Source organism: Gouania willdenowi, chromosome 12, assembly GCF_900634775.1.
Source record: "Gouania willdenowi chromosome 12, fGouWil2.1, whole genome shotgun sequence".
Taxonomy (NCBI): domain Eukaryota; kingdom Metazoa; phylum Chordata; class Actinopteri; order Blenniiformes; family Gobiesocidae; genus Gouania; species Gouania willdenowi.
In genome coordinates, this window is record NC_041055.1 from 26,728,867 (window position 1) to 26,754,632 (window position 25,766).

General features: G+C 37.9%; 1 protein-coding gene across 2 annotated transcripts in view; it reads right to left on the reverse strand.

Annotated features, from left to right (window-relative positions):
- Positions 1–1,150: 1,150 nt before the first annotated feature.
- abl1 (c-abl oncogene 1, non-receptor tyrosine kinase) overlaps positions 1,151–25,766 on the reverse strand; it is a 38,325-nt gene continuing 13,709 nt past the window's right edge. The window contains exons 1-11 of one of the 2 annotated variants that reach the window (XM_028462511.1): positions 20,987–21,518; positions 15,621–15,785; positions 12,377–12,672; positions 9,894–10,166; positions 9,576–9,660; positions 8,693–8,870; positions 7,634–7,818; positions 7,392–7,544; positions 6,860–6,949; positions 6,646–6,774; positions 1,151–5,524 (exon numbers count right to left, since the gene is read on the reverse strand). In XM_028462511.1, coding sequence (XP_028318312.1) covers positions 3,930–5,524; positions 6,646–6,774; positions 6,860–6,949; positions 7,392–7,544; positions 7,634–7,818; positions 8,693–8,870; positions 9,576–9,660; positions 9,894–10,166; positions 12,377–12,672; positions 15,621–15,785; positions 20,987–21,071 — 3,234 coding nt within the window. In that variant the 5' untranslated portion in view covers positions 21,072–21,518 and the 3' untranslated portion in view covers positions 1,151–3,929. Of the gene's footprint in view, positions 5,525–6,645; positions 6,775–6,859; positions 6,950–7,391; positions 7,545–7,633; positions 7,819–8,692; positions 8,871–9,575; positions 9,661–9,893; positions 10,167–12,376; positions 12,673–15,620; positions 15,786–20,986; positions 21,519–25,766 lie in introns of those variants that run through there. The other variant, XM_028462510.1, reaches the window with a different exon arrangement.

Below are 25,766 nucleotides of genomic sequence, written 5' to 3' on the forward strand. Positions count from 1 at the left end.
ACACCCTTGAAGCAAGCAGCAGCCATGTTGAAAGTCTCAGGTCAATCTGAGCCTGATTTGCAGAGATATTTGAGGAACAGACACACACACACACACAGATTCCTTGCTTTATAGATAGACATTTTGATTGAAACAGTTTTTCTTTGATTAAAATTTTTTATTTTTTTGATTGATCAAAAAAGTTTACTTAAAAAAAAATTAAAATATATATATATACATATATTCTATGGAGGTAGATTTGTGTCTTTATTATTCAATTAAAAAACATTTCCATCCAAAAAAATTTACTTCAATCAAAAATAAATATTTTCAATTCAAGAAAAAAAAAAGTGTTCAAATGCAAATATTTTTTTTTATTTGAACAATTTTTGGTGGAAAGGGTTTATGAGTGCTGAAAAAAAGGTTTATAGATGCTGAAAATATCCTTAAAGTGTAAAAATGTGCAGAGAAGATGCAAAAGTGGCAGATTTGTGAGTAATCTAGCAAAAAGGCATTAAAAAGAGGAAAAACATGGCAAGAAAAAGTGATGAAAATAGGTTAAAATACAGTAAGTTTGGTGTAGTTGCAAAAAATAAGCTAAGATAAGCAAAAATGTGCTCAAACTTCAGAAAATATTCTTAGCTTCTTAAAGGCATCTGGTGACATCCTCTCAGTGTCTCATAACCACAGATGAGATCCTGACCCCAAGGTTGAGAACACTTGCTCTCACATGTACAGCACATGTGAGTGATTGCTATCAATTACAGAAGTAGTACTTTGATCTCTCACTGAATGTTGCACCCATTGGTAAACCATAGCAGCTCCAGGAATTAAAAAGGATTGTTTAATAGTAAGAAGGGCAGGAGTCTGGGATGTATTTCAAGTAGCACAATGGCTTTTTTATTTTATTGCAACAAAAATTGCACCAATGTTAAAGAGAAAAAAATCGAACATTTACAAAAAAAAAAAAAAAAAGCAAAAGTATACAAAATGATCAAGGAGGCTAAGACACGTACATCAGAGTAGTGGTATGGCCAACAGACAGTACCATGGTGAAGTCAAGGCAGCTCGTGGTTTGACTTTTGTCCTCAGGCGTCGCAGTCAGACAGGGCAGAAAAAAGGATGAGATGACAACAGAAGAACACACACAGACAATAAAAGGGAATTTAAATGTTTTCTTTCTTTCTTTTTCTTTAAAAGTCTAATGTTTGACAGCAAGCAAAGGATCCACACACATCTCAGTCCAGTGTTTCCCAAAGGAGGTACTTTATCTTTCTGGGGGGGTTGGAAAGGTCCTCTGAAACAGCATTTAGACCACATGACATCAAGCTTCTTATCAACACTGATTCAGACTTTTACCCCTGGAAACGGATCCCAGAGCATTACTGCTGCTGCTGCTGCTGTGACTGGTATGTAGAAGTAGTAAAAAGGTCCAGTAAGAAGTAGGGCAGGGCAATATATCAAGATTCAAGATATATCGAGTTTCCTATTTTGGCGATATAGAAAATTACAATAGCTATATATATATATATATATATATATATATATATATTTCAATAGCTTATTTTGTATGAAAATACTCGTTTTAGGAGTCGCTGCTTTCGCTACTTTTCAGAACATGAAAAGCTCAGTTGGATGGATTTCTGAATGAGTCCTAACAAGTCCCCTAAATAAGCCACACTACAGAACTCACTCACACGTGCTGTCCCTTATTGGAGAAAAAGCCAAAAGCGTCACGTTGTGCAGCTGTTTGTTAATAATTGTCTTTTGTTTAATTTTGTTGTTCTTTTGTGCATTTCTCCATTTATTCGTACATTTTTAAAATGTGTTCTTTTATGTATTTTCATTGTTCCATTGTGCATTTTTTTCTCCATTTGTGTATTTTGTTGTCCAAATAAGTATTTCTCTGCTAACTTGAGTTTTTGTAGTAATTTTGTGTATTTTTTGCATTTACTTTTGTTAACACTCCGCCCAGACATGGTGTTAACATCTGATTCAACCAAGCAAGTGGTGCTACTGGAGCTGACGGTCCCCTGGGAGGACCAGATTGACGAAGCCAATGAGCGAAAGAGGGCCAAATACTGTGAGCTCACCACAGAGTGCCGGAGCAATGGCTGGAGAGCCCGCTGTGAACCAATCGAAATCGGGTGCAGGGGTTTTGCAGGTCACTCACTACAGCGAGTGTTCAAACTCCTAGGCATTAGAGGACAGCAGTTGAGAAAAGCCACCAAGAACACCCTTGAGGCCACAGAAAAGGCCTCCAGGTGGCTGTGGATCCGTATAGGGGGGATCCGTGGTGCGCCACTTGGACACAGGCTGGGGTCTGATCACCCTCGCCTGGGCGACCCAGCCGGGGGTGTCTGATGATTAAAGACCCGAAACACCCTATGACCCCGGGTTCATCACTGATGACGTGTCCAAGTATCACCGTGAGGTGTATTTGAGTTCTTGGGGCCACCAGTAGCCCATGCTTGTGATACATGCACAAGTTAAAAAATTTTTTTTTTTTTTTTACAAATCTTCAAGCGCTGTGATGTTATTTTAGTCTGTGTGTCATTTTGCACCAGCAAATTTAACCCAGAATTTTCTGGTAAGACTTTATCTGAATTCAAATTATCAAGATGTATATCGCATATTGCCATTTTGAGAAAAAAAATTGAAATATGAATTTTGGTCTATATCGCCCAACCCTAGTAAGAAGACTACATGAAACTGGAGTCATCCTGGTCCCTCTCCAGTACGTGCTGGAGAATAAAAAGAAAATTTTTGGTGTTGCAAACATTGAAAATCTAACAAACACGACCCGCACACTGGTTAAGAGTCGAGACTACAACGGCTCTCTTTTAAAAGTGTTTAAGGCACGATTCTGTGCAGAAAGGCACAAAAAGAGGACAGTCGGAGGCTCCTGTTTGTGGTTTTGTGGCACAAATACTGCAAAAAGAATTCAAACAGTAAAAAAGAAACACTGAAATATCATCCCTCACATGGCTGATTGCAGAAGAATTGGATGTTGGAAGTTATTGGCGAGCTTAAAATGAGGTTCAGTCTTCTGGATTTTGCTCATTGTCATCAGCAATAATGAAAAATCCAACACGGTAACAGTGACGTAAACAAACAAATGATATCACAGGTCGTTGTGTTTGGAGTAAAGTCAGTGATTTAAAAAAAAAAAAAAAAAAGGAAGCATAAGACATGATCTTTACAGAAATGATTGGTGATGTCTTTTTTGGCCCCTTTCGTATAGAGGTAGATTTGTCTCATTATTATTTATTCCCCAAAAAACTTTTCAATAAAAAATGAATCACTTCAATAAAAAAAACAAAAAAGATTTTCAATCAAAAATAAATATTTTTAATCAAAGAAAAAAAGTGTCTAAATAATTGCATGTGAACACTTCTCTTTGATTGAAAATGTTTTTGGTTTGAAGTTAACTTTTTTGATCAATCAAAAAAATAAAAAAACATTTCAATCAAAGAAAAAAAATTTAGATTAAAAAATCAAGTGTTTGAACGCAAAAAACTGAGCCCCAAATAATTGCGTATGAACACTTTTTTTTCATTGATTGAAATGTTTTACTTTTAGATTGATTAAAAAAAACAAAAATACATTTTCAATCAAAGAAACAAGTGTTAAAACGCATTTGTTTATTTTTTTTTGCATTTGAACACTTTTTTCTTTGATTAAACATAATTAATTTTGATTTAAGTCAACTTTTTTTGATTGAAGTGATTTTTTTGTATTGAATAATAAAGACACAAATCTACCTCCATACTTTAAACTCTCGTCCAGGCCAAACAGCAGTGTTTGTTTGTAGCTTTAAGGCTTTTTCGTAGAGTTTTCTGCAGCGGGAGCCAACCCTGCTCTCCATCTGCTCCTTGTCTCCGGAGCCACATTGTGTTCAGCTTGTGATCAGGGGTTGTGTGTTTTCTTTTCTTTTTTTTTTTACAACGCTACCTCTGAACGATGTCGCTGATCTCTTTGACAGACGACAGCAGCTTGCTAAAGTCCTGCTGCGCGCTGGAGCCCCCGGTGGCCGAGGGGCAGATCTGCAGCTCACGCAGGCTGCTCTCCAGCTTGTTGATGGCCTCGCGGAACGCAAACTTGTTCCTCATCTGCTGGATGGAGTCCACGTAGCTCACGCAGTACTTGGACAGGTTCTTGCCAGCCTCCAGCACCGCGCTGTGGCTGCCCGTTTGCTCAGAGTTCTTGCAGATGGCAGTGCGGAGCCGCTCGCTGCCCTCCAGGACCATGTCCCTCGTTACGGCGGAGTTGGGGGTGCGTTCCGACGCCTGGCGGGGGGCCGTCTTACGCAGGGAACATCGCGTCCTCACCAAAGGGGTGAAGGCGGTGGGGGAGGAGCCGCCGAGGCTCTGGTTTGAGTGGGAGGTGGTCATGGACGTGGAGGAGGTTCTTAACGGTTGTGGTTTGGAGGTGGAGCCTAAAGGGAGCTTCTTGAGGCCCTCGCTGAGATTTGTTCGGTCGGTGGTCGTCGAATCTGAGGGGGGGCACTTAGATCTAGCATCGGAGGCGGTGGGCGAGGGGAGCTCCTGCGTGGGGCTGCGGGAACCCTTGCTCATTTTGGGGTTGGCCGGCGGTGGAGGCGGCGCCGGCTTTGGTTTCTGGAGTTTCACAGAGTGCTTGTTCCTGCGGGCCCTGCACTCGTCCCCCGCCGCCCCGAGAGCAGGAAACACGTTGGGTTTGAGTAGCTCAGCGTGAAGGGCGCTGGTCTTGGAGTTCTCCAGCCCAGGTAGACCCGGCCTTTTCACCACTTTGGGTGTCAGTGCCTGGGGGCTGGAACCAGGACTGGAACCAGGACTCTCTTTAGTCAGGAAGGGCGAGGGAACATCCGAAATGTTGAGGCGCGGCGGAGGGGTCAGCGTTCCCATTCGTGGGGCATTCTCCCCTTTCTGCTCATTGGTCCTTTTTCTGGGAAGCGCGGGTTTGCCCCCGAACGTACCAGAGTCAAAGTGACGCTGACCCAGGTCGCGTGGCAGCGTGACTGACCTCCACTCTGTGCCTTCTGGATTGGTGGTCATGCTGGACGACCAGAGGAAGCGCTTAGTATTAGAAATGGATTCCTCTTCACCAGCAGGAGTCGTTGCTGCTTTCCCTCCTTGACCAGGAACCAGGGGAGCTCCTTTCTTCCTTGGGAACAAGGGTCCGGGGTAATTAGGAGCTCCGTTGGTGATCCCTGCTGCTCCGTTGTTGTTCGAACTCATCAACTTGGAGTTAGAGTCCAGACTGTGCGTGGTCTCGCTATGAGCTAAAGATCCATTGTTGTTGAATCCGTCTCCGTCTCTAGAGTCCACGGTGACCCCCCTCCTGTCGGGGTGGACGTCCATCTCTCTGAAGGACGAGCTGCGTTTGGGTGGAGCAGGAGCGTTCTTCATCTTCTTCTTCATGAGGCTGAAGAATCCGCTACCGCGCGTCTTGTCTTTATCTTTGGGCAACAACCGATCGTCCTCGTTCAGGTTGGTGTCCAGGAGGGGGCGCTCTTTCCTGGGGAGCATTGGCGAGGACACGGCAGCTTCATGTTCCAGCAGGTCTGAAGAAAAACACAAACTTTAATGCTTACGTTACTGCAAAGTCTTTAATGTGTAGCTTTAACGTCTCTTCAACACTGAAAGTCTTCTCTGTTTTAACTTTACTTTGTAAAAATGTACAAATTAAAGTCATAACAAAACGTTAAGATGTGACTATTTATTCGTTAAGCTTTTAATGCCATATATTTGTTTTATTGATCAGTCAGTATCAAAAGATATCCTCACTTAAAAAATAAAAAATAATCCACACTTTTGTGCCTTTTTTGTGTTTAATTCCATTAAAATATTTCCTTTTAAATTTAATTCAATATTAAATCAAATTAAATTATTGCACTGAATTACATGCACATCTGTTTTTCATTTATTTATTATAAAGCAAATAACCTTACAAGAATTGTAATGCTTTTACTTGTGTTTTTTGTCTACAATGAAGCATGAGATTGGAGGAAATGATTATTTTAGTAATCGATTATCATTTCCTTTTTTTTAATCAATTAATCATGCAAGAGAAATCACACATTTTGCCATCATTATGCTTTTTTTTACTTATTCCACAAAAAACAAAGAAGAATCGAGTAAATAAACTCACAATCTTTTAACAGGTCTTATTTCAATAAAGGCCTAATAAGCATAATTGATTAAATGTTGACTAAATAACTACAGTGGTCCACTGAACAGTGCATTTTATAGTACAGTATTTAACTTAAAAAGACAAAGCAAATTAAATTTGATAACAAATACAACATCCTTCAATATGAAGCAAAATAAGTAATAATTGTATTTATTTCTATGTAGTTAGTCATATTCATGCAATTTGTTTTCATTTTTCTCTTTCCATTTTTATTGATTTTCATATATCAATATAAAACACACTTTATTTTAAAATGATTAAATTAAAATTACAAGAAAGTACATGTGATTGTATGTCTTTACCTTTGGTCGCCTTAGTTTTATATGCAATTAAACTGGAGAACATGTTTACAGATATATCTGCCTTAAGTAAGAATAAAAGTGTTTTGCAAAGATACAAAATAAACTTGACCTGTGGTTACTCTTTGACAATTGGGATTTGGGGGCGCGTAGTTTGAATGTCATCCTTTCATCCTATGTTGGTGCATCTTACCTGGACTGTCTCCGTCCCTGTTATCCATGTGCTTACGGAGGGTTCTGGTCTTGGTTGGGAGTTCTGGTGCCTGCTGGATGGGGCCTAATGTTGTCTTCTTTTCCTTCTTTCCCAACTCCTTTTCCACCTCTATGTAAAGGTGACAAAGACAATCATGGGTTGCAGAGAAAGACGTTATCTAAGAATATCAGAGAGAACTTTGAACAGCCCTGACCGTCTGAGATGCTGGACTCCTGGAACATGGTCTCGAAAGCTTGGTGCGTTTCAGCAAAAGAAGGACGTTCAGCGGGATTCCACCTCCAACCTAAGCAAACAACGTGATAGATTAAAAACTCCTCATTTCTGTAAGTCCATCTAAGTTTAATTTGTGATTGCGTTGAGTATAATTATTGTAACCTCATTTTTGTGTGTTTCTTTTCTTTAATTATGTTATTTTTTCAAACCTACATAGAAAAGAGGATTATTTAAACCTCAAAGGACGAAATATGTTATTTGCTCTCTGTTTCTCCAGATATTTTTTTTTTTAATTCTCTCTGAGTTTTGTTTGAAGAAAGAGGACTCGTAAAGACCACAGGCATCTATTTACTTTTATCTGTCAAATTGTGTTGAATCCACCCTTTGTAAACTTTGTGTGACTGCTTGAACAAAAATACAAAAAAATTAAAGAATTATATACTATGTATATGTGTATATATATAACACTCCTTCTGTATGAGGTCATTCACACTGTGAATGATGGCACTCACAGGCCGTCATGAGTTCGTAGACCTTCTCCGGGCAGCCCTCTGGGCGGTCCATGCGGTAGTCTTTTTCCAGCAGCTCGTAGACCTGGGACAGGTCGATCCCAGGGTACGGAGACATGCCATAGGTGGCGATCTCCCAGAGCAGCACGCCAAACGCTGTAGACGTAAACAACAGAGGAAACAACTCCATCATTTCCAAACAGACGCATGTGTAGACATGCAGATATAAATTTCAACCAACTCACCCCACACGTCTGACTTAATGGAGAATTTGTTGTAGGCCAGACTCTCTGGAGCGGTCCACTTGATGGGGAACTTGGCCCCAGCGTGAGCCGTGTAGGTGTCTCCAGTCATCAGCCGGCTCAGACCAAAATCTGCCACCTTCACCAGGTGGTTCTCCCCCACGAGGCAGTTACGGGCAGCCAAGTCTCTGTGGGAGAACAGCTTTAATCACAAGGTACTTGTGATGCAACAAGGAGGCTGATGCCCAAATACATATACTTAAAGGTAGGGCTGAATTAAATAATCAATTTTCTATTTAATGGCCCGCTATTGATTCATAAAATAATAAAATCAATCATTAAATATGTTTTTCCTTCAATATGGAATGCAGTGCTGTGGGCTCAATTCTTAAAGTAAACATGAATATCTTTCATACTGTACCAAGTTTGAATTACTATTCGCTATGAAGCAAAATTCATACTGAAACGAAATATCTTGAAATAACTTGAATCGAATTGATACCCAGCTATTTATTTTGATACTCAATCTGAGGCTGGTGTCAAATTACAAGCATGTTAAGTCCTGACTTAGAAGATCTTATTCGTGAAAAATAAAAACATATCTATAATATGTTGTTTGAAAATAAAATATGAGGGATTAAACTTAAATAAAAACTACAATAAGAGTCATTCTATGTCATTTCAAAAAATGGCCAGCGCACTTTGGTCTCACAAAATTCTGACATTTTTACCAATTGTTCCGTAATTATTAAATAGGCAAACTATAGATTTGTCGTTTGATCGGATGAATACTTTTTGAGATATGGACAATTTAGGGGGGGGGGGGTTGTATGTGTCGATTTTTGCGCGCCCTTATTTTACTTCCATTTTCACCTTCCAATATCTCAAAAATTACGCCACATAGGAAACTGAAATTTGGTATAGTAACAGCTCCACCTACTCTCTTTAGCTATTTTTACAGCTATGGAAAAACCAAATCAAAGTAGGAGAGATCATGCTTGAAGGTGGGTATTATTTTTAAGGTTAGCGTGAATACACGGACTTATCTGTGCGTGTGCTAACCTGTGTATAAAGTTCTTCTTCTCCAGGTACTCCATGGCAGAGGAGATCTGCGTGGCCATGTGTAGCAGCACCACAGCGTTGACTTCCTCTCTGTTGCACTCGCGCAGATAGTCCAGCAGGTTACCGTGGGTCATGAACTCTGTGATGATGTAAAACGGCGGCTCCCGCGTGCAAACGCCTGTCAGAGAAACATGTGAATGTATATATTCGTTGATCATCGTTTATACTGAACAGGGATGCATTTGAAGTGGATAAACGGTCATTAAATCCTCCAATAAGAAGAAGTGGTTATTTATTGATTACCGTACGGAAGCAGATTAAGGCCAATTTTGATGGAGAAATTGTTTTTATTGTAAATCAAGAATAAAGATGAAATAGCCCTAGTCATCTTCCGTAGATTTGACTTCATTAGAAAATCAACTTTCATCACAATATTGTATTTTGAGTTAATTCTCGAAATTTCAACTTTAATCTCAACTTTTCGACTTTAATCTTAATTGAAATTATTTTCATTATCTAAATTGGGCCTAATCTACGAAAGTGTATTGCATTAACTTGGAAAATAAAAAAAAAAAACTTTCTGAATGTTTTTTTTTTTTGGTTTGTTTTTCAGACTATTTTATTTCATGTTTTTTGGACACGTTTTTTTTCTTCTGTTTTTTGGAGTAATTTTTCTTTCCGTTTTTCATGCTCAAGATATGATCAGGAGACTGCTGAAAATACTGGATTCACACAGAGTGCACTGAAAAAAATTATCACAAAAAAGAGAAAGAATTACTCTGAAAAACAGAACAGAAAAAAATGGCCAAAAAAAAATTAATTATTCAGAAAAAAGATACGCTTCCGTATCACTGTACTTATTTTGTGTTTCTTTTGTACATACCTAACAGTTGGACCAGATTGGGGTGTTTGATTTCTTTCATGACTGCAGCCTCCTTCAGAAACTCTTCCACTTCCATCGTGTCCTCCTGCATTGGAATAAGAAAACATCACAGATTATGTAAAACATTAAAAGGTGATGCACTGAATCAGGAAAGGAAGCTAGAGAAATAAATAAATAAATTATGACAGACTTAAATATCGTAAAAAAAGGAAAAAATAAAAAAATGAAAAAGTTTGGACGTAATTTCATTTAACAAACACCAGATGGCAGTCTTTCCTTCCCTCTGTGCTACTTTTTTTGTACTCAGTACTCTCTTACCTTTAGTGTCTTCACAGCCACAGTGAGGTTGTACTTCTTCCACACGCCCTCGTACACCTCCCCATACTGGCCCCCGCCCAGTTTGTGCTTCATGGTAATGTCGGTGCGCTCCATCTCCCATTTGTCATAGTTTGGCGACACACCGTAGATGGTGGGCTTGTTGCGTTTGGGCGCCGGGTAGTGCAACGTGGTGATGAGGCCGTCGGCTACCGTGGAATGATGGTGCACCAGCTCAGCCAGTGTGTTGAAGCGGCTTTCGGACGACACGTAAAGCTGCAGGAATGAAAAACATATTTGTGAAACTTCTGTTGTTGTGTAACGTGGACACGAAAAGTGAAAAAACACATGAAGGATTGGTTGGAAAACAGTGGTGAAACATTTTTCCCAGCGTTTTCCAAGCTTCCATGAGGAGGATGCTGGTGGATGGGAGGATGCTGGTCAGGACTAGGAAGAATGATTTCACTCCTCGTACTTGTTTTGCAAAAACCTGGCAACAAGCTGCTCTTCAATCTGTCCAGACATTAAGACTGTGTTCGAAATCGCATACTAATGGACTACTCATACTAAGTGTGAGGTTAGAGTTTGACTTCCATTAGTTTTAACACTTTTGAAAAAAGGGTTCTTGTTTTGAAATTAACTGGAAGTTTTGTCAGTAGCACTATGGTGCAGCTCCGAAAAGCTCTGAAATGTCGGAATTAAATGTGTATATGTGAGTTTTATGGATCAAATGACCACATGTTGATACTCTACATGGTCACTTTCTCACTTAAAATGTTTTCAGAACTTTCAAAGGTGGAGAATCAACAGAGATATTTAGCTTCAGTTTTTGTTGTTGTAGGTTTAAAATGTATCTTGGGAAACTTGGAAGTATACTTCAGTCGGAACGCTCATCATCGGTCATCATCCTAATCATACCTATAGTATATCGCAGACACAGTATATACTTAGAGTTTGTAGTGTATAGTATGTTAGAGAGACATTTCGAACACAACCTATGTTTGGGAACAACATGAGTCACCACAATTGGTGGAAAAGTGACCAGTAGGTTACCTGGCACCAATTGTGAAATTATTCTCCCATAAAAAGATGTATTTTCGTGTAGAGCAGCTTTCAGAGAAAAACCCAATCTGCAGCAGGAGGAGGAAGGGGGGTGGGGGGATGCTGAGGTCATCTCAAACTGGTGGAGAGGCCAAACATACCAGACCTGTGGCTTGTAGCTTAGTGGGAGGATGGAAAACAATACGCAAAGGGAAGTGTGTTTTATACCATCATATCCATCTGTTCTAGCGCATGTCTACAGTATCTGGCCCCGCCTCTTGTCTGTTGCCGTTATGAACAGAATGGTGGCATTTTGGTGTTTGGAGGCATTCCTGTCATAGCGGACATTTTTACTGCCAGCTCACCTCGCTGCAGCATGACACAACCAAAATGGCAGCAGTAGCTTCTCCGATGATTGAACATTTGTGGGGGAATTCCAAACATGAGCCTTACATTACTGTGGTGTCGGGGGGGGAAAGTTGGAAATGGGTCGAATGGACAAGGCATCATTTGCGATAAATCACTGGATAAACTAAACAAGTGCACACATCAGGGTTGGGGTCAATTATAATTTTCATTGTTAATATAGTACAATTATGACATAATTATTTTTGTAATTGGAGAAATCTGTTCCTGTTTTAATCATAATTGAATTGTAATTGAGTTCAGGTACTCAACTTTGTAATTGGCATGGAAATTCTATAAAAACATTTACAAACCTGGGAAACTGTTACAGTTCTATGGCTTACACATACAAAGTTAAAAATCATTAAAATAAGTTTCATATTAACTTTTAATTAAAATCATGGGGTATAGTGACAGAAAAAAGACTCAGACACCCACACCAAAAATATTAACACTATATATTACTAAATATTTTCATTGATTAGGAAGCCTAACAAGGAAGCAAAAGAAGACAAACAAATTGGATTATAGATAATATTTTTAGTGCATTTTACAGCTGATTTAAGACATTAAGATATAAGAGATGCTAACAGAAAGCTAACATAACAGGAAGGTTATGTTTTATGGGGTTGTTTATCAAACACTCAGTAATTGTGACTAATTGTAATTAAACTTTAGCAATTTAGAACACAATTGTAACTGACGTTCACGTTCAGGAGAAAATAATAATTGTAATTGAGAAAAATGGTGCTTCCTGCAATTGTAATTGAAAAATGTAATTTACCACAATCCTGGCACACATAGAAAATATAAAATGTAGACAGTTTGGAAAACACAAAATAAGTTGTAGAATGATGAAAAAAATAAATAAAAATGAAATTGGTCTGAGCAGAAAGCAGATAGCACTGGTCCCACTACAGACCAATGGAATAGATTCCTATAGTTTGTCGTCATCCTTTGACGTAAGTCTAAAAAACTATAATTTGTATAATATATTTGCTTAATGTTTGCTAATCTCTGTAAATGAAGTGCGCACTGACCTTGCCATCAGATGCAGTGTTGATCCTGTAATGGTAGACCCTCCCCTCGTAGCGCAGAGAGATGGACCTCTGGCCGGGGCTGCTCTCGCTCTCGCGGACGAGGAAGCTCCCGTTGATGCCCGAGCTGAGCAGGTACTCGGCGGCGTTGCGTGACACCGGCCCGTGGTACCAGCTGTGCTTCTCCAGGCTGTTGACGGGGGTGATGTAGTTTGACGGCACCCAACCCTGGCCGTTCTTGGTCTGCGCCTCGCACCATTCTCCATTGTGGTTGTAACCAAGCACTCGCAGCTTCTCTCCTGCATGACACGATGAATGAAAGATGGGAAATTAAACAAAAAAAGTAGGACAAAAAGGCACATTTTACATTATTTTTGAGTTTTGAAATAGAATAATCACAATTTATTGAATTTTTCAATTAAAGTTACATTTTTAACCCATTTTGTTGAAATTTTCAGATTAATTACAACTACAACTCTCTTCTTTAAACTGAAAAGACAATTTAGATCAGGGGTGTTTAACTAATTTTAGGTTCAGGATCCAATTACGAACCAGTTTAATCTCAAGTGGGCCGCAGACCATACGCGGTAAAACCAGCAATTTTATGATTCACGTGCCCTAGTTTGCAGTATTTAAAGAATGTAGGGCACCTACAATATCCAAGCAATAAGGGACAGATTTCAGGATCTCCACTTAAATTTCCTTGATTTTGTGACCAATTTTTATTTAATTTTGGGACATTTTGGAGAAAAAATGTGAGGAAAAATTTAAGATTTTGGAAAAAATCGACAGTACTTACAACAATTTGAGATTAAAAATGACTGGGAAAACTGTGCCCTGTAAAAAGAATTGCACAGTTTCAATAAATTTAGGCATTTGGAGGGACTGAGATATTGATGACTGAATTAGTTGGTGATTTACACAATGAGCCATGTTTTCGCTGTCATTTTTACTTTTTTTTACCTTAGATTTTTAAAGTCAAGTTTAAACTTCATCACAAATATGATATGAAAAAAAGTCCCAGGAACGAAACACGTTGTACGAATGAAATAAGGTTAAAAAATGTATAGTTATGTACATAACAATATAGTGCTTCTCAAAGTATGTGGCGCACCTCCCTGGTATGGAATAGAGCTATGACAGGTGGGATGCCGACAAACTTTTCAATTTCATTCTGTGATCAATAACACTACAGAAAACACAAACTCACAAACAAAGTAATAATGAGAAGTCTTAAAATGTAGCAGAAATTAAAAGTGAATTAAACTAAGACCGCATTAGTTATGTGACCGGGAACAAAATGTAAGGTGGAACTAAAGTGTAAAAATATTGTTTTAAAATGACTTAAAATTTCTTTTTTGTTTCCTTAAGCTTTTCGCTACAGATTGCAAACAATGTTCGCTTATTTCCTGTATTTTTGAGTAATTAACTATTAATCATTAACACTTTTAAATTTGATTTTCATTCAGGTGATTAGTTTCATTTTTTTTTCTAGTTTTAATGTATTCATGAAATATGTTAATTGCATTATGAAACATGATATTATGTTATTTCATACGTGCATTGAATGTCCTTTTTTATTTTCTTTTTTTTCTGCCACAGATTGCAAACAATGTTCATTTACTTCCTGTATTTTTGACTACTGCTTTTTACATTAGTTTTTAAAATTTGGATTCATTACGAAATATGACGTTATTTGTTCTGTTCATTCAATAAATTTGAAAATGTGTTATTTGTCTAAAATATTTGAAGTTTTCAAACTGTTATGACAATTCACAGTTTCCCTCCAAAGCAAAAATGTTCTGTCATGTGATGGAAAAGTTTCGGGTGCTTTTTCTCGTCTGCTTCCCCTCCTTCCTTCCTCTGTTTGTCTGTGCAATCCATCTGCTGTATTGTTTTACTGTTAGCTCAGTGGAAAAAGGACTCGCATGTGAGCCCCGTTCTCAGGAAGTGAGAGTCAGATGGGAGTGAAAACAGAGAGGGAAGGAGATGGGGATGCAAATACAGCAGATTCACAGGAAGGACCATAACTTATGCAGATCTCTGCTCTCCCCCTGAATTTGTGACATTAAGTAATTGATCGTGGGATTGCCTTAGTGTTGTTGGAAAACAGTCATCAAGCCACACACTGCCAGTGCTTAATCCAAATGGTGGAATGTTTATGGGAATTGATCTGTTACATAACTGGCTGAAAGGTTTTCCTACATTATATTAGCTTTGTGGATTCATCCCCAGTTATCATTCTTATTATTGTTGTTATTGTTGTTTATAAGTTTGTAAGTAATAATTGTTATTTTGCAGTAATCTTTATTGAAATTCTTATTCCTTAAAGGTTAAGCGTGCATCAAAATATGTATAAATTAATGAAGAAAAAAGGGTGGGGCGCAATTATTATTTTTTAATTCTATCCTACTAATTTTTTGATGTACATTGGTCAATGATGTATAAGGATTTCGTACACAGCAGTGATTCTCAACCCTTGGTTATTTTTTCAAAAATAAGCACAGAATATGGTGAAAAGAGGTTTAAAGTTACAATAATGGGACAACATATGTGACATTAGGTGGGAAAAGTGGTGGAAAGGGTTTATAAGTGCTGGAAATGTATTGAAGGTGGAAAAAATGTGCAAAAAAGGCATTGAAATTTGATGGAGAAGTTGCAGAAATGGGAGTAATGTAGCAAAAAAGCATTAAAAGGAGCAAAAATATGGCAATAAAAAGTGATGAAAATAGGTTAAAATATGGCAAGTTTGGTGTAGTTGCAGAAAAAGGGTAAAAATATGCAAAAATTGGCTGAAATTGTTAAACAAATATTCCAAGTATCTTGAAAGCATCTGGCAAACCCCTCCTAGTGTTCCACAACCCCAAAATGGGCTCCTAACCCCAAAGTTGAGAACCCCTGGTTTACAGGACTATAATATAACAAATAGGAAAGAAAATAAATTTGAAGTAAGCGCATATAAATTAAGTTACTATATACAGTATTTGGTATCTTTTTACAAGTTTAAACCTTTTTTAACTAAAAAAAAAAATGAAGTTAGACGGAATATTTAGGTGTCACGTCATTGAATCATAAATAAAAGTCAATAATTAAGGATTTCCTGAAAACAACTTGTGGTGTGAATTATGGGAATTCCCACCTTGTAATGGACAGTGAATGCTCATGCTCTGCTCAGAGCAGTGTTTGACTTTGTCGACAAGAATAAAAATGAAGAAAGAAAGTAATCTGCATTGTTTCCATCGCTCACCTTTAGTAATACTTAGTGTGTTGTCACCACTGGCCACAAAATCATAGAGCGCCACAAACAGATTGGGGTCATTCTCGCTCGGTCCGGCCAACAGGTTTTCTTTGGAGTTCCAGCGAGCTGCTTCTGTCAGGCTATGGCCCTCAAAGTCTGGTCGCTGCAGAGCTTCTGGAAGAAAAGCAGAGTGTGCCTGTCAGAATAAATGTGTAAACATAAACAATAAAGAAGACACAAAAAAAAGGTGAGTCGCTTCACACTGTCTCCAGGCGTCACTGAATGACATTCCCAACAAGCAAAACTTCAGCTGCGATCCCACCCCACATGTGACCTGCACCGTCTACACGTCTCAACTGTTCTTCTTCTTTTCCACAAAAATTTGTTTTCACTCAACACCTTTAACAGCATCAGTAAATCAAACCATTGGGTTCTGTCTCAACATGAAACTCCACTGCTGCTGCAACACTGGTGAGTCTCTGAACTTGCTAGTGTTTCACCTTTTAATTATTCATTCAAATTAATTTAGGGAAAAAACGTGCATGAATAACTTTTACATTTAGCTTAAGGCGATTATGTTGTTAAGGAATAAAAAAAACATGCAGCAGCAGATGGAAAGGAGCTTGAATGTTTACCTCAGTGGTTGCCACACATTAAAAGGAAGTCCTCAGACTCACAAAATATTAAAGCAAATATCAAGCATTTTTTGTCCAATGCACAATGAATTGCATAATATTTAGATAGCTTATCTTTAGTCATCAACTAATTAATTTATTAGAAGATGAACACTTGCTGACTGTGTTTAATTAAAGCAGATCCAGAAGATTTTTTTTTGCAAAACACAATTAAGCAATTTACTAAAAAGATAAATGTATATAACAAGGACTGGTATTAACATTAGCATTGGTCCTTTTAGTTAGAACTGCAAAGACTATGCTTCTTTCAGAACTTCTTTTAAGGTCAAAACTAAAAAAACAAACAGAAAACACACTGGAGGAAGACTGGGATACTCGTTCAGAATTTGAAATCTTATTGTAGAAGAGCTGAGCGTAAATGGAGAAGAACAAAACTCGAATTTTTGTACAAAATGACTGCATAAATTCAAGGACGGCTTCTTCAAAGCGAGGCGGCAACACTTTTCTGAAATTATTGCTAAAAATGTCAACTCACACATTGTTTGTGTATTGAATATGCTATATAAATAAATTTGCCTGGCCTTCATATTCATCCTCCCTCCAATAATGGACAGAGCTTTGTTTTTACATTCACAGTTCAGCTCATACCAAATGATGCAATTAACTTATTACAGCAATATTACAATGACAGATATTGGATGTTTTTAAACATGTGAACATATTTGCTTTAAGAAGTCACATGCATACACAATGTTTTTACAGCAAATCACTATTACCAGTTTAATATAAATCTGAAACTAAAACTGTTTGGGCAAACTTGTTTGGGATTAGGAATAAAAACCTTTTTTCTCACGCAGTTCTTATTCATTTTTATTGATGTTTTAAAGTATTTTATATTGTAGTTTTCAACTTTATATCGTTCTTTTGAGCAATTCATGAATGTAAAGTGCATCCTTATTATTATTATTACCCTAATTGTGTGAACCAAAGAAGCACATGTCAAATATCAGTAGTGCAAGAATCACATTTTTAAACTTTCAAACTAATTTTAGTTCAGGGGCCATATACAGAGCAGTTTGAGCTCAGTGAGTCACAGATTTTATGCGAGAAAATGAGTAGTTTCAACATTATTGTGCCCTAGTTTGCACTTCTATGTTTACATAAAATACAAAATATGTAAGAAACTGACAAAATCCAAGCAATAAGTGACAGATATCAGTCCCAACAGGATCTTCACTTCAAATTTCCAAGGTTTTGTGACAAGTTTATATTTAATGAATATTACATAACAATTTGAAGAAAATTAAAGGATTTTGTAAGAATTGAGTTTTTTCTGAACAGTTTAACATTGAAAATGACTTCAATCATGCGATAAAAGCACCGGGAGTGTTGAGTTTTATTTACACAATGATTGATGTTTTCTGTCATTTTTACTTTCTCCTGTGGGCTTAATTGGGATTTCTAAAGGACTGAATTTGGCCCCCGGGCATTATGTTTGACACACATTGATGCCTTAGAGGGTGAATCTAAGTATTTAGTTTCCAGCAAAGCCAATGTGAACATTTGGGAATCAAGCAGTGAGGAGAAGTTACATTGATTTATGTCTTTGCAAGTACCAGCCAGTAACTAGTTAATAGGTGTTGGGAGCCCGCAGCTTAGAGTACTTCCCTAAACCACCCTAAAGACATCATTGCATTTGTTGCTTTGTACTCTATACAGCAACCGATTTCTATTTGATGCACAAAATCACATTCTCCTACAGCTTTAAAACCACAGAGTTTGTGGTCATAAACAAAGCTCAAGAGTTAATATAAGTGAGGCTGGAAGAAGGAAAGCCCTGGTGACCAATGACGCCAAATGTACTGCAACAAGTTTGTCCAACTGCTGCTATCAAGCTTTCTGAAACACTTAAATTCTGATGAGCAAGTTTTGGTCACTCAGAATGCTGAGTAATGCTTAGTAAACAAGAGGTTGCAACATTTAGGTGATAATGTGTTGAAAATGTGGCCAATTGTTTTTTTGTTTTTAAAGATACATTATAGACATTTGGAGCTACTAGTAGTGTATTCAAAGCCAAAATTCTCACTTAAATTTTACAACAATATTTGTATTAGTCATTTTATATTCTGAACAGAGTATTTCATGCCACTTGGGATACTTTCTTTTAAAGAAAAAGAAGATGACTGTGTTGTCACATCTTTGGGCACATACAAGAAATTTGAGGAGCCAACAGAGTAATTTTTTTTTGATTCTGGCTAACCTTTGTCTCAAAAAACAACACTATATTTATTAGTGGTTGGCCCCCACTGCTGCTCAGGGATGTGTCAGATCCCTACAAATCAACCACAACTTTCCATTTTCCAGCTCAGGTTTTACCTTAGTAACAAAATCAACAGTGATGCCTTTCCGATAAACAAGACAAAAGACTCTGGTGTTTATAAAAAAGTGTGCCATGACAGAAACCAGACAAAGGACACAGACAAGATTAGGCCTGCACTTTAAATGTGTGGACAGAGTATATAAGGAACTTCTGCCACACAAGTCCACTTTGCTAACCTCGAATACTGCGGCCCTTAGTGAGAGAGGGTGACATACGAGCGAATGAGAGAGAGCAAGGCTTAGAGAGACGGACGGAGATGGGGTGGAAGGTAAGAGAAAAATAAACCCAAAGAAGGCGAAGAGGCCCTTTATCAGCTCTGCAGAGTCACGGAGTGGGAGAAATTACAGCATGACTTGGCTCCATTACTGACATGACAATCAGAGTGATGAAATGTGTGGAACTTGTGAAGAATTCAGAGCTATGACTGCATCACCATGAGCAACAGGAATGCACTGAAGCAAGACAAAAAGTACTAAATGAAAAACAAAATCAAGTTCACGTGAACTGAAACTATATGAAACTACAGAGCAGTGTGTTCCACCTCCCTGAAGCCAGCCCTGGCCACACACCGCCTACTTGTGAGGGTTCAGAAAGAAAATATTCCACTTGAGTTTTCTCTTGCGTCACCTGTCATCAGGGGTGAGGAGTGAACCCAACACACTGGATGTGGACGACTGCAGGGACTTTTTGTCTTCTTTTCAACTCACAGACAACTTTACATTACCGTTTTTTTTCTTTTTTTTTTTAAATTCATCTTTTATTTTAGATTGTCACAGCTTTATAAATAAGGATATTTCCCTTCTATTCACTAAAAAAAGCCACTCAAACCTATACAGAAAAAAAAAATATTTTTAGTCATTGTTGCATTTTTAACAGACTCCATTAATGGTGAAACTAACTTAAAATCATGTGAATACTAAATAAATAACCATGAACAAACAGACAAACTAGTTTTAACAGTTTTTAGTCTTTTACTTTATATTTTTCCTCATAGTTTTCCATCATTTTTATATTTACAATTCAGAAAGGATTCTTTAGAAAACAGATTAAGTATAAACATATTTTTGAATTAATACATTACAGTTGAAAGATGTCCCAAAACTTAGCAGTACACAAAAATTGCATGAATAAACTAAGGGCTTGAAAAGGATTCATTGCGGTTTGGAAATCAACTTTTGGCGGAAAGCCCTGATTTTGCAAAACAAAGTCAAGTATTCTATTCAGGGTTTGTCCAAGGCTTGGGAAATAAATGCAAGGGGAAAAAAATATTTTTCTTAAATAAATTTTTTTTGGTCAGCTTTGATAATCATTTTTAACAGAAATACTATTAAAGAAATTAACAAATCATCCTCGATTTAAAAGTAAATACAGCATTTGAATAATTTGCTGATTTTAGCTAGCTAGACAATCAAAAGGATAAAATAAAATAAAAGTCTAAACTACAAAGGTTTATTCAAAGTGAATACAAAGACAAAAAGAGAATGTGAAAGATAGAAGTGACAATGACCAAAGTCAAGAAGTTTTGTAAATAACAGCATCAGCGTCAGTCAATGTTCCTCTCTTTGTTTGAATGAAATACTTTATAAAAGTTAAACCAAAGAACTAAAATAAGAACCAATGTTTGAATGGATTATAAAGTCCCAAGCTCACAAAGAAAAACACTTAAATCCATGTCAAATATATTATCTCAGGGATAATCGCAGGTTCAATTTCTTTGATAATCTTTTCAGAGAATTCTATTGTAATACAACTAAAGACATAAAAACAGGTTTGCTCTAACAAACACAGCATATGCTCTAGAATAAGGTAACAGTTCTTAACTGAATTGAAAGAATTGGATTGTGCAACATGTGGCACATTTAAACGTTTCCTGCGCCTTTCATTACCAATTATTTTTTCTGACCTGGATTTCTTCTAATCTACTCATTCTTCATCCCACCATGCTAAAGGTAACACTCCATGTGGAAACATTGAAGGAAATGTAGGTGCAGGGATGTAAAAAAAAGGAGTGTGTGCACTGAGATTAGACCCCCTCTCCTCATAAACAAAAGCTAAGTGGAACATGGCCAGGAGTCATAATTCCTTGTATTCTTTTCGCCGTCTCTTTTTCCACTTTTTTCCTCTGCAGCTAGCCAGTGTGTCTGGCCTCTTTCACCCTCCCCTGTGCTTACTCTCCCCCTTCCCCTCCCCATTCTTCACTTTCCACAGCTAAGAAATCATACTTATGCATTTTGTCTCTTATTGTGGTCTATAGCGTCAACTTTGTTATCGAACAGTTATCACATTTCTCTCATTTCTTTAACTTCCAATGAAAACTCAAGCAAGGCAAGGACACCACAACAGTCACCTCATAATCTTACCTTCCAAGTAACAGCTGGACGAAGACGAGAGGCCTTTCTTAGACTTACACCCCACCAATTTCAGGCATATCTCCAACATTTTCATTTGCTTTCTGTCACGTCCCAATGAAAACGTTTTTTCTTTGTTCAAATCTGCTGTCCCCTAATTCCAACAAAAGAAAGTGGGGGGGAAAAACAAGGACAAAGACTTCCCTATAAAAACTTATACTTGATGGTTTTTTTTTATCCTTGATATTCCAGATGTTGCAAATCCAACTTTTCTCCAAGCTCCTTTCTCCAAGTCCGTTGTCCAGCAAAGTCTACAAACTTTTTCTTAGGCGAATCTCCATGTTTTTTCCCCCGTTTGGCATTTGGCACATAGTTTGCCCTACATTTGTAAGACAAAGTAACCATTCGATAGAGCAGATCGAGTTGAGAAAGATACCGGTAGTGGTATTAGTTGAGTGGGCAGTGTGGCCGCCTGGATGGAGCCATTCCTCGCTGCTGTCCCCAGTGTGAGTGTGTATCCGAGGCTCAGGGACTACTCGTGCTACAGCTGCCAACAAAGGGCCTCTTTCAGGATCAGCCTGCTGCACTCAATGACATCAGCTGAGCCCTCCCACCCCCAGGAGTGGGCGGGAGATCACTAGCACACACACACACACGCATACACACACACAACCAAAAGAATACTAGCCTCTCGAGCATCTAAAAATCCCAATTGTCGAACAAAGATGCAGAAGTAAAACTTTGAAAGAGTTTGGAGTCAATGCATGTCCGCTGCATTTCACGACCTTATGTTTAAGTCATAAAGCTGGATGAAATGCTCCTCCTCCATATTTTGAACCTCGTTCCTCCTATTCTCCATCTCTCTGTCCATTCCCTATCTCCTCCTTAGTCCTTGTCTTCTAGTTGCTGAAGCTCCCACCAGTCTTCTTTACGGTGAATGAGTACAAAATCAGTCCCCAAAAAAACTCAGGTGATGCAGGACTTTAACACTGACCTAATCTGGAAGCATCAGTGGCATCTATCAAATGTTAGATTCATTGTCAAAAACTATACAATAAACAAAAGCACCCGGAACACAAACCTCCGCCTAGCGCCAAATTTCCTCTTTTCCAGATATTGGCAGTTATCTGGAAAAGATGACTACCGAAATTTCTTGCAAGACTTGCAAAAAATTTCTATCACCATTAATAACCATACAGTAAGTCCAATATGGGCCGTGCACCCCCTTTTCAAAAAAAAATTGTTTATGAAACGTAATGCGGATCCGATCCAGATCAAACTCGGTAATTTCATTGAGAAATCTTCTGCAAAAAATAGAGATAGTCATCCAGATTCAGTATAGGGAGCTGGGATAGTCTTCCAATCACTGTTTGTGACTGTTCCACGTTTCCACTGTTCCGTGTGTATATTATGTTCATGTCTGTATCTTTTATCGTCATTGTCTTAAATGTATGAGCACTATGGATGGAAAGTAGCTCATGGCTAAGTCTGGCACATTTACAGTATCGTACAGGTGTACAGTAATGTGCGCTGCCCTTTCTAAATAAACAAAATAAAGTAAATGTTGATCTTGCTCCCCTCCAAATTTTATTGGAATATTCTATGGCATGAGGTCTTATCTTTGGTTAAGATTTTATCAAAATCTGTTAAGTACTTTTGATGTAATCCTGCTGACAGACAAACAAATATGTAAACTCATTGGCAATAAGAACAATGTTGGTTATTAGTGCCATTAGCAGTTTTACACCCGTAGCAGCAAGCCTTCATCTTGCAGTCGTTTGCGAGTAATGACCTCAATACGCTAGGCATGCAGTCACATGGCAGCAGGCCCTGCATCTTCGTTGCACTGCTGGTATGGCAAACATTTGTGTTCCTCATGCAACACCGCTCCCCCAAATACTAATGAAACAGAAACGAGGCAGACTCCCTTAAAGTCGGAGAAAGACTCATTAAGTTACTGCAGTCACAAGTGTTGGGGAGAGAGGGTGAGAAGAAGAAAGGCAGGGCAATAAAAAATTTTAAAAAAGAGAGCGACAGAGGGAAAAAGAAACATGAGGCACATTGTTTGGAAGTGATCTCATTATTAAGCCGCTCGCTTGCATTTTTATAATCCGGACAAAGTATGTTAACAGTTAGCTGACGTACATCCACCAATGAGAAATGTTCTTGGCTCAGTTTTCTCTCATGTGCCCAAAGTAAACCCAATATTACAATTTCCTTCAACTCTGTTCCCAATATCTTCAGTTACAGATCAGAATGTTCTTCTTGATCCCATAATGTTAACATCAGCAAAATGTTATATCCATTACTATATCTATTTAAATTTTTTAAATTACATACAGATTACTGCACTAGAAATTACCGTAACCACAGATCCATGAGCCTGAGCATTAAGATAAAAGGTGACCTAATATTTATTGCTGGTAGACCAAGAATGACACAATACTTCCATACCCTCAGCTGTAATGGCAACATTTACATATAGAGCACCAGGTGCGCGTGCATGTATGTGTACAAATGTTGCTGTTTACTTGGCTCGCTCTGGAAAATGTAGTCTGAGTCATGCAGACTAGCAGATAAGGTTGAGGGTTTAGCGTTGCCGACAGGGAAGTGGACTGACGCAGCTTCACTTTTTTAAAATTTCTTAATCATTTTTTGAGCTTAAGATTGGTTTCAAACTGAAAATAAAAAATTAAACCTATATAAAGCTAGAATAATCCATCCAGCCCATTTTTAGGCCTAATGGTTTGGTTTCTTGCCCAAATTCAATATGCATCTTTTGCTTTAAAAAACCAAAAACATTTATGGCACTTCGATCAAAAATGATAAGTAAATTTATTTTTTGGAAATACCTGAAAATCATCACTAACGCAAAAAAAACGTGATAATTGGGAATATGCAGAAAAGGAATACACATCTGTTGATATTATATACTGTGGCTTTATATAATATGTTATGGTTTAATTTATTCAGACAACTTTCTTTCAGGAAATTTACTTTGATCTCCTCACTGTTTCGACTGTCAACTGCCAGCCTTCTTCAGAGGAGTCTGCTGATCGCTTTGATGTGTTCTTGACTCTTGCGTAGTAATTCCAGCAAGTTCACTTTGTCTTTAATGTAAAAGAAAAAACATTCTCTGTATAAATAAAACCTTAACATATTATTACTTTAAGAAAAAGACCAAATGAACTTGCTGGAAATACTGTGGCTTTATTCATTTTTTAAAAAAATTTTATTATTTTTTTTTAGGGGGAGCACTTTTTCAAGGCACAATAAAAAGCTGCAAGTGTATTCATGAGTTGGGGGTTGCCAAAGCTGGAGTTAAAGTCATCTGCCATTACTTTGGGGCTATTTTTGTGCTTCAAAGGGATAAAAACCCCAAAGGAACACCCGACACACAGCAAAAAGTCAAAGCCAGCGTTCATGCCCTGTTTTATATGATGCACCCTAACAAATGTCTTATCTCAGAGTCGTGTGGAAAGATCAAATTTGTCCGAATACCCACTAGAGTATGAACTTAAAAAAAACACAGGCGAGCTAAAGTGGCCATGAGACTCTGAGGCTGCAGCGGCGTAACAGTTTGGGCTCTTCTTGGTGTCTAAGTGGATCCAGATGCAGCAAAGCACTGTAGGCCTCCTCTTATAGCCTCTATGAAGACAATCTTAATGCACACAAAGGGACAGGATAGCATAGCAGTGTTGTATGAATGTTTTTGGTAAGGAGAGAGGGCATGGATAACTAAGCTGGTCGGACAATGGCTAGGTGAGCCACATTGTCGAGGTTTTTGTATTATTTTTTTTACTTCTTAGAGTTAAGAATAGGTGAGCATGCTTCATGAAATTGTTTCTCTAATTCGTTTTATGCTAAATAATCATATAACCAAAACTAATTTGAACAAGAACATTTTGATCAAAGGTCAAGCCATTGAAAACGTGGAGTCGTACAATCATGTTCAGACCATCATTGACACTAAGCTGAAATTTGAAGAGAACTGTTAAAGTAATTTGTAAAAAGGGTCAGCAACAATTACATTGTCTAAGGAAGCTTGCACATTATCACATTGACCATGCCATTATGACCATATTTTATGGTGCTTTTATTGAATCCTTTTTATGTTTTTCTCTTCATTGTCCCAAAATGTGGAACTCAAAGTCTTAAAAACAGCTTTGTTCCTGCTGCTGTTATAGCACTGAAAACATAACTTATGTGCAAAAATTAGCTATTTATTTGCTCCTACTTATTTTTATTTTTGTCTTTGTCTTTATTTTTTAATCCTCTATTTGTGGAACCAACGGTATTTTAATCAATGTATGGTTTGCTCAATACATTCAGGTGTTTTTTGTGTAAAAAGGAGCAAAGAAAATCTACCTACGGGTACAAATAAAGAAACCTGAACCCGATTGTGTTTAAAAGAAAACACGGTTTGTAAGAACAATTGTTCTTGGTGTTCAGCACAATTTGGATGATAGCTGATTTTTAAACCTCTTGGAAGCTATGAGGAAAAATAAGCCCTATTTTAAAGTTGATGTTCGGACTTGAAAATGTACAACTCCACTTACTTCACATATATACATAGTATGTAATCTGATTAAAATGGACGATCTGCAAGAGAATGAAGGTTTCTCCAAAAAGCGAGCAGATTTGTCTGTGAAAAACAACAGCTGTGTCTCTCTAGCTCGAATGGCCTGTATGGGCATGGAGCAGAAACAGACGGATTGTGTGTGTGTGCGTGTGTGTGTGTGTGTGTATAGAACCAGGTGTTGACAAGCTCCCACGCTGCATTCCTCACTAA